General features: G+C 51.9%; 1 protein-coding gene across 1 annotated transcript; it reads right to left on the bottom strand.

The window, feature by feature from the left end:
• Positions 1-2792: 2792 nt before the first annotated feature.
• On the bottom strand, positions 2793-7121 carry zbtb37 (zinc finger and BTB domain containing 37). The gene is given in 10 exon segments (XM_071512935.1): positions 2793-2937; positions 3192-3358; positions 3361-3521; positions 3524-3562; positions 3565-3805; positions 5324-5423; positions 5538-5853; positions 5856-5906; positions 5909-6433; positions 6887-7121. Coding segments are annotated over 9 exon segments (1737 nt in total). The 5' UTR covers positions 6426-6433; positions 6887-7121.
• Positions 7122-9066: the final 1945 nt, after the last annotated feature.

Raw genomic sequence — 9066 nt, 5'->3', positions numbered from 1 at the left:
TTCACATAAAACCTTTCAGGTTTGTCTAGTACATGACATGTTAAGTACCTCTTCTTTAAAAAATGTACAGTATTAAAAGTTAATTTACTAAATTCCATTTTTTCTTTGACGTGTTTTCTGCTTCGATATATTAGCATATATTTTGAAGAATCAACAGTATGAGTAATTCATTAAGTATATATCTAAATGATTTGATTTTAAGTAGGCATGTTGTGGTCAAGGTTACTGGATATTCATATCATAAACGTTTGTTTCACACAATAAGAGTAAAAAAGTGAAAAGCATCAAAGCCAGAAGTCGTCCAGCTGAAACTAATGCAGAATATATTAAATCATTTGGCATGGAAAGCAAATTTATCAGCATGAAAACCTCATGAAGACCGAGAGCAGGATGAGGATCAGGATGAGGATGAGGTCGTTCTTCACAGTTGAACTGGACTGAACCGGATTAGATTAGACAGTCAGTAGAGGAGAGAACCATTTGTTTCTCTGACTACATTAGACCGGTCTAGACCCGATCTGGGAGCCCATCGTCTATCGGTCTGACGAAGATTAGACTCCGGGGGCGACGGCCAATATTTGGGGTTTCTGGTTGAGAAACGTTTCATATGCAGAGATCTGTTCATAGAGATTAGCTGAAATGTGGTCTGGACCTGAAACACCTGCAGACAGTCTGGATGTTTGTGTTTTGTGGAGAAACGTTCGACTAACCGGACTGTAAACAGACCGGCTCAGGAAGAGGAAGTCTTGGCCCGGATGTCCGCCGGCTGCACCGGAAACCCCCGAATACTGACCGTCCTCCCCAGAGTCTGATCGTCCTCAGACCGATAGACGATGGGTTCAGAGACTGGACCGGACCAGACCGGACTGTCAGTAGGGGAGAGAACAATTTGTTTCTCTGACTAGAACAAACTAGATTAGACCGGTCTGGACCGGACCAGATTAGATTTAAACAGTCAGTAGGGAGAGAAGGTTTTGTTTTTCTGGACTGGACTGGACTGGACCCGGACCAGACCGGACGCAGCTTTTCCTTGAAGTCAAATGGTTTTTACTCTCCAGGTCAGACGGACTGGATCTGATCCCAGACCAGAACACACAGCAGCTGTTAGCTTCCTTACTGTTTCTGTCCGTTACTGTCTGGCCGGTTCAGTCCGGTTCAGTCCGGTTCAGACCGGTTCAGACTCCATGTGGAGGACAGAAAGGTAAAAAACAAATCGCTTCATGTCTTGTGATGAAATGAGATTTTTCTGCTGTTTCTGCTGCACTGAAAGTCACTTCAGTCTGTTTCCTTGAGATTCTGCAGGATGTGTGTGTGTGTGTGTCTGAGTGTGTGTGTGTGTGTCTGAGTGTGTGTGTGTGTGTGTGTGTGTGTGTGTGTGTCTGAGTTGTGTGTGTGTCTGAGTGTCTGAGTGTGTTGTGTGTGGTGTGTGTTTGTGTGTGTCTGAGTGTGTGTCTGAGTGTGTGTGTGTCTGAGTGTGTGTCTGAGTGTGTGTGTGTGTGTGTGTCTGAGTGTGTGTGTGTGTGTGTGTGTGTGTGTGTGTGTGTGTGTGTGTGTGTGGTGTAAATGCCAGCAGAGGTTGTGTCCTGTGCAGCAGGTTCAGTGTGATCAGCATGCGTCTCGCCTGCTGCTGCTCTTCTATGTACAGGAGGCTTTCCACTGAGCAGCTGACTGAGGTGAGCCGTTAGCTGTTAGCCGTTAGCCGTTAGCTGTTAGCCGTTAGCCGTTAGCTGTTAGCCGTTAGCCGTTAGCCGTTAGCCGTTAGCCGTTAGCCGTTAGCCGTTAGCGTTCTGCTACGAAGGGAAGAGTAAACGTCCGGTCAGTGAATAAAAGAAAGACAGAGTCTCTATACCTGATAGTTCCTGTTTAGCCTGAAGAGTGCAGCCGGTGGGCGGTCCGGTCTGATCTGATCTGAGGAAGACCGCTTCACTGAGGAAGACCGCTTCACTTTGCATAAAAACCCACCGGCTCCGAGATCTGATTCACAGCTCTAGAAAAACAGTAACAGCCAATCCATGTGCTACCCATACAACTGAATCACATAGCGGTTTACATTGTTCTTTATGCAAAAAAAAAACTAGTTGTTTAAATATGCGTGTGATATATGTATATAGATTTTCATAGTTCGGTAAAAAAGTCCGTCCGTTCCGTTCGACCCGCCTCTAAGTGCTGAAGTTGTTTTGGCGTTTCGGAGGCCAACAGGCACGCCTCCTTTCCTTTGGTTGCCGGGAAGTCCGACCCGCCCCGACCCCCAGCGGGTGAACTTTGACCTCAGGATCTGTCCTGCTGCCGGCCCGGCGACTACATCCATCTGGTCTGACAGGTCTCTGTTCCTCCTCTTCTTCCTCCTCCTCCTCCTCCTCCTCCTCCTCTTCTTCCTCCTCCTCCTCCTCTTCTTCCTCCTCCTCCTCCACACACATTGTCAGAGCTAAAAGTGTCCGTGAAAAACTTGCTTATAAAAATAGCTAACAGAGACAGAGCGTCTCACTGTGTGACTGAGTGCTTCCTGGCTGTGCGGAGCTGTGCATGCTGGGATGCGGCAGCTGTATTGCGTAGTGATGAGAGGTAACTGAGCTGTAGCTTATCTGAGGCTCCGCCGTCTGAACGGGCAACAGGCCGCCGGCGGAGCAGCGGTTCAAATCTACTGGATCCTTAAAACCGGTTTACTGCCTCGCTCTGCGGAATTTAGACCAGATCCGGAGATCGGGTCGGCTCGTTTTACAGCCAAATCGACCCGACTCCGTTTTCTCTTTGAGCTTTTTTGTGCAGTCGAGTGTTTTCAGCCGTCGTGGCACTTAGAGAGCGGGCGGACCGGAGCCGCCCGCTCGGATTGTCTCGAGGCGAACGAGGACGATTTGAACCGAGACCGTCAGGAAACCGGCACCGAGGATTTTGGCAAAGTTTCCACCGGACAGACTGCTGTCCTGCTGCGTTCTGAACCTGTAACACCAGTAAATACAAAAGTAGAAATCTGTAACATAAGAAAGTAGACAGAGGCAAACGATAACCACTGTGTCCTGTGGTGATGAGGTTGTTGGAGTGTGTGGCGTTTCTTCATATAGCTTAATCTGTTCGGTTTGGTTAGTGAAGGTAGATGCGGTTTAAAGCGGAAAAATCTCAGTTCGGACTCCCAGACGCCACGCGTTTCCTAACTGCTGTTGCATTGATTGTAGTGGGACCGGACCGGACCGGACCGGACCGGGCCGCCCGACGGGACCGGACCGGACCGGACCAGGCCGCCCGACGGGACCGGACCGCCACCCCCCCACCCCCCACCCCCCCGTCGGCGGTCAGTCGGGCCCGGTGGTGAGACGGAGGCCTGGGGCCCTTCTCCGTACGCCCCTCCCCCTCCCCCTCCCCCCCGCCCTCCGGCTCCTCGCGCCCGGGCGAGGCCTCGTCGGTCCGGCCGCCGCGGGACGGCACGGAGGCGGTGGTGGTCTCGGGCGAGGCGCTGTGGGCCTCCTGAGGCGCGCAGCCCGGGTGGTTCTTGCGGAAGTGCTGGTTCAGGATGGCCTGGAAGGGAAGCTCTTGCCGCAGACGTGGCAGTGGAACGGCTTGTTGCCGTGTGCTTGCGGATGTGATACTCCAGCTGGTCTTTGCGGGTGTACTTCTTCCCGCAGATGCGGCAGACGAACGGCGTGATGCCCATGTGCAGACGCATGTGGCGGTCCAGGCTGCCCTTCTGGTTGAAGGACTTGCAGCAGTAGATGCAGGTGAGCCGGGGGTTGTAGCGGAACCAGCGGTCGCCCACCTGCTCCCTCAGGTACTCCTCGTACCCGCCCATATCGAACGCCGCGTGCTCCTCCCCCTGCGGGAGAAGAAGGAGAAGAAGAAGAAGAAGAAGAAGAAGCCCTTTAATACCACAGACCGGTCTAACGGGCTTTTTAATATCCGGTGAGCACAAAGCTGCTGACAAACTGCTGCGGCTTTCTGAGTTTTGGAGATGTGGTTCCAGATATGGATCTGGAACACACGGCTGATCCGGAACAGACTGATCTGTCCTGAGCAGGAACAGCTGACCTGACGTCTGCTGAACGTGTTTCACCTCTTCTTGTTCTTCTTGTTTCATATTAATCTGTAGATCATTTCACTGACTCGGTCTCTAATGTCTCTGCTGTGAGCTGCAGGTTTTAGTAGACCCTCTGGTCCCTCTGTGGACCCTCTGAGTTCACATCAGATCTGAACGTCTTCATGTTGTTAGAAACCAAACGGACCGGTTTCACAGATTAGATTGAACTAGGGCTGGACCTGAATATTCGACTATTCGGATATTCGTTCGTTGGGTAGGTATTCGGTTTTCAATTTTGGGATTCAGATATTTGTTTTTTAAATGTAATGTTATATGTAATCCGTAAGCCGGTTGCCATTGACGCTGCGAAGCGGTTTCTTTTTTTTTTTACTTGCATTCAAACCTCAGTCACATTTGCTGATCGCCATGGCGACACAGAGAAAAAAGTACGACCTGAAATTCAAGCTGTCAGTTTCAAATCTGCTGAACAAAACTCTGGAGAAGCAGCAGCAAGACATTTCTCCATTGATCTTTTTTTTTTTTTAATCTTTTTTCTAAGGTAGGCTACCGGTATTTTGATCTCCCTCTCTCTCCCCCCCCCCCCCCCCCCCCCTCTCTCTCTCTCTCTCTCTCTCTCTCTCTCTCTCTCCTCTCTCTCTCTCTCTCTCTCTCTCTCTCTCTCTCTCTGCGCTTTACAACGTAACCGCTGTGAAACAATCAGAAAATAACGTTTTATTTCTCTGATTCACCGGCTTTCTCGTTACTACCGCTCCCTCTAACATTCACTCTAACATTCACTTTCTAGCTCGCTCGACCATCTCTCTCTCTCTCTCTCTCGGGCTATTAATTGAAGTTATAAGTATGTTAAGTATGTTTTCAGCGCTGTGTTTTTTTTTTTGAGGAGGAACTGTGACTATGTGAACTGTGTTGGGTGAACTGTTACCCGTGTGTGGAAAGCCAAGCAGTTTGAAGGTTAACACGCTTAACACCCCCCCCCCCCCCCCCCGGCCGAAGCTTCGAATATTAGCTGTTGATTACTATTGAACTACAGCTGAAAATAACACAAGATGATACTTTGATACTTTAACTTGTTTAAAATGGTAAAAACGACACAAAGTAACTTCCTGATCCAGATGGAATGTTCAGATGGACAGGAAACAGGAAGTGGCCTCAGCATGAGAATCAGGTTCTTGACTGAACCGGATCCTGAAGACGGTAAACACACAAACTACTGCGCAGCTCTGCGGGACTTTCAGCGCCGGGACCGCATGCGGCGCCGGCGCCCCGCGGCATGCTGGGTAATGTAGCGTGGCGTACCTGGGAGCTGGGCTGCCGCGGGTCGTCCATCCGGCTGGGAGACTCGCTCTTCGCTCTCTGACGCTCCGCCAGGACGACCACACTGCCGGTCGGACTGAACCTGCACACACACACACACACACACACACACATACACACACACACACCATCAGCCTGAGGTCAGCTGACCAGCGGCGCTCCGCCTGGCTCCTCCATCATGGCGTCTCTGTCTCACCTGTCCGTCTCGCTGAAGCTGCTGGAGGGCTGGAGGCTCTTGGCGGGGGGGGGGGGCGGGCCCGGCTGCAGCGGGGCGCAGCGTCCGGACGTGTCGATCATCACGGCGACGCCCCCCTCCTCCCCCGCCCCTCCCTCCTCCTGGTGTTCCGCTCCGATCCACTCCTCCATCCTCTCCGTCTTGATGCGGACCCCCTCCGGTCCTCCGTCCTCGGCGCCGCCCCGGTCCGACTCGCCGCCCGTCTCCACGTACCACTGTCCGGCCCGGTCGATGCGGAGGACGGGCTCCTTGCCGGTCCGGGGGCCCCCCCCTCCTGTTCGGCGCCCGCGGGGCTGAGCGGCTCCTCGGCGGGGCTTCCGGCCTCGCGCTCCGCCCCCCCCGCGGGCCGAGGAGGCGCGGGCCGCCGCGCCGCCCCCCCGCTCGCGCCACGGCCTCCGGGGTCCCGCCGCCCCGGAGGCCCCGCCCCTCCTCCTCCCCCTCCTCCTCCAGGTCGGCCAGGCTGATCTTCAGGTGGATCCCCTCCAGGATCTGGGTGCAGCGGTCGATGATGTGCTGCATCTGCAGGAAGCTGGCGGCCGTCAGGTAGCTGATGATGTCGGCGAGCTGCAGGCGGAGCCGCCCGGTGTAGCAGAAGGTCAGAAGCTGCTCGAACACCGACGGGTTCCGGATCACCGTCAGCGACACGGTGCTCATCTGGCTCAGAGACATGTGGTCTCTGAAGTACGGCGAGCTGGCGGCCAGGACCACCTTGTGCGCCCGGAAGCTGTGGCCCTGAACGTTCACCACGATGTCGCACAGCCGGCCCTGGACCCGCAGCTGGTTCAGGTGCAGCAGAACCGAGTTACTGAAGTCCGGGATGTCCAGCTGGATGCTGCCGGACCGCTCCATGCTGCAGCCTGCAACACAGCACAACACACCGGACCACATCAGGACCACATCAGGACCAGATCAGGACCAGATCAGGACTAGATCAGGACTAGATCAGGACCAGATCAGGACTAAATCAGGACCAGATCAGGACCAGATCAGGACCAGATCAAAACCAGATCAGGACCAGATCAGAACCACATCAAAACCAGATCAGGACCAGATCAGTACCACATCAAAACCAGATCAGGACCAGATCAGTACCACATCAAAACCAGATCAGGACCAGATCAGGACCAGATCAGTACCAGATCAGGACCAGATCAGAACCAGATCAGGACCAGATCAGAACCAGATTAGAACCAGATCAGGACCAGATCAGGACCACATCAGAACCAGATCAGGACCAGATCAGGACCAGATCAGGACCGGTGTGGACCGGGGCTGATCCAGATGTAAAGCAGCGGGGAAGTTGCACCCACCTGAGGGGAAAACAGCAGTTCAGTGGGTGTTGTGGCTTCAGCTCGCAGCTAGCTGCACATCGTTAGCAGCGCAGCAGATCACGGAGCTCCGCCCGCCGCTCCGGCGCGGAGGTCGCGGGTTCAACGCCGGGGAAAAGCCGCTGAGCGCGGCAGCAGAGCGCACGGCCGGCCGGTCAGCAGGCCGCGAGCCATTCCGCTGAAACTTCTCTGTTTTCTGTCCGCGCACCGCTCATCTTCCTTTTCACGGCAGAAGGGCCGAGGCTGGGAGGAAGAACACGCGGGGCATTGTGGGAAGTGGAGTTGTTCTTCTCGCGGCGAGAGGCTTAATAGCTGTTTTAAAGACTTCATTTCCCGAGATGCATCACGCAGAGCATGTCGTTCTGGTGCTTGTAGTTTGGAAAGAGTAGCTTGTCCGCAAAACACACACACACACATACACACACACACACATACACACACACACACACACACACACACACACACACATACACACACACACACACATACACACACACATACATACACACACATACACACTCTGTCCTCTTGTTAGTACAGTGATTCTCAGCCTTTTTCATATCAAGGACCCTAATTTACTACACATTAGAGCCACGGACTCCCGTTTGATGAGATTTTGTCTCTCGGACCCAAATCTGAGAATATTTTTGTCAGATTTGATTTAGTCCAGAACTCCCAGACTGTCTGTGCTGCAGGTAGAGAGATAACAGAGAAACTGATGAGAACAGCATTCTGCTGCATTCTCTAACTGTGTTCACTTGTAAATTAAATAATGTTGAAGTTTAACAATTCATCAATTTGCTGGGGACCCCCTGGAACCCCCTCAAGGACCCCTGGTGGTCCCCGGACCCCACGTTGAGAAACACTGTGTTAGTACACAGAATATGGTAAATCATATTAAATCATCACAGTAAACATTTTAAAACATGAACATATTAAACAATAAACAAATAAAGGCGTGTGAAACATTTCTTTCATCTTTGCTTTATTTTGTTCTCAGCAGTGGATACAAATATGAATTATTAGAAAGCCTTTTAGAGCCTTTACAATGTAACCCAATATTTATTTTTAACAACAACAAGCTGAATTTGCTGACAGCACGGTGCTGAATGAAGCTTTATGAACCTGATCAGTGTATTGATCAGTCAGTCAGATCCTGATCAGATCAGTCAGGGAACAAAACATCAATTCCTGTTCACTTCAATTCTGCAGGCTGCTGCTGTCTGTAGAGGACGGAGACAGACAGACAGACAGAGAGAGAGACAGACAGACAGACAGACAGACAGACAGAGACAGACAGACAGACAGACAGAGAGAGACAGAGAGAGAGACAGACAGACAGACAGACAGAGACAGACAGACAGACAGACAGAGAGAGACAGAGAGAGAGACAGACAGACAGACAGACAGACAGACAGACAGACAGACAGACAGACAGAGACAGACAGACAGACAGACAGACAGAGAGAGACAGACAGTCTTGACTCGACACTCTGCAGAGGAGCTGAGGCCCAATCTGGTCAGTCCAGAAGGTTAGGGTTAGGGTTAAAAGGTCCAGATCTACAGGAAAGAGGAAACAGAATCATTAAAACCTGGTTTGGTTACAGAGAAACCAGCTGTGCTGCAGCACAGACTGTTTCCTCACATGGTGCAGAGAAGAAGAGTAGAAGAGAGAAGAAGAGTAGAAGAGAGGAGAAGAAGAAGAGACACAGGAAGCAGCAGACTGCCGTCCGGCCGCTGCTGAGGTGTTCACTATTTACAGAGCTCAAGTATTCAAAACACTTCCTGAACCTTGATGATGTCAGCACCACATGACCAGACAGCTACATGCAGCTTTTCATTCCAACCAATCACAGCAGCTCATTCCACTGATTGACAGGAGGAGGAGCTAGCTGCTGCAGCGTTTGGCCGGACGCTGGGTGAGTTCAGCCGTGAGGCAACAGACAGACGACATCCACGTGTTTCAATAAAGCCTCTGTGTTGATGATGTCATGTGTGTTGATGATGTCATGTGTGCTGATGACATCATGGACTGCAGCATCAGTCCGTCAAAAAGCTGAAACCAGACTTCATCAGCCAATCAAATTTGTACAGACTACTTCAAATGGTTTGGAGCCCCGCCCACAACGCAGCCAGGTGGTTTCAACACAAGGTGATCTCAT

The sequence above is a fragment of the Centroberyx affinis genome, unplaced genomic scaffold (assembly GCF_046629955.1).
Source record: "Centroberyx affinis isolate AG114_WGS23_722 - 3 ecotype Tasmania unplaced genomic scaffold, CSIRO-AGI_Caff_v1 ptg006641l_1, whole genome shotgun sequence".
Taxonomy (NCBI): Eukaryota; Metazoa; Chordata; class Actinopteri; order Beryciformes; family Berycidae; genus Centroberyx; species Centroberyx affinis.
This window is presented reverse-complemented; position numbering and strand designations above follow the sequence as displayed.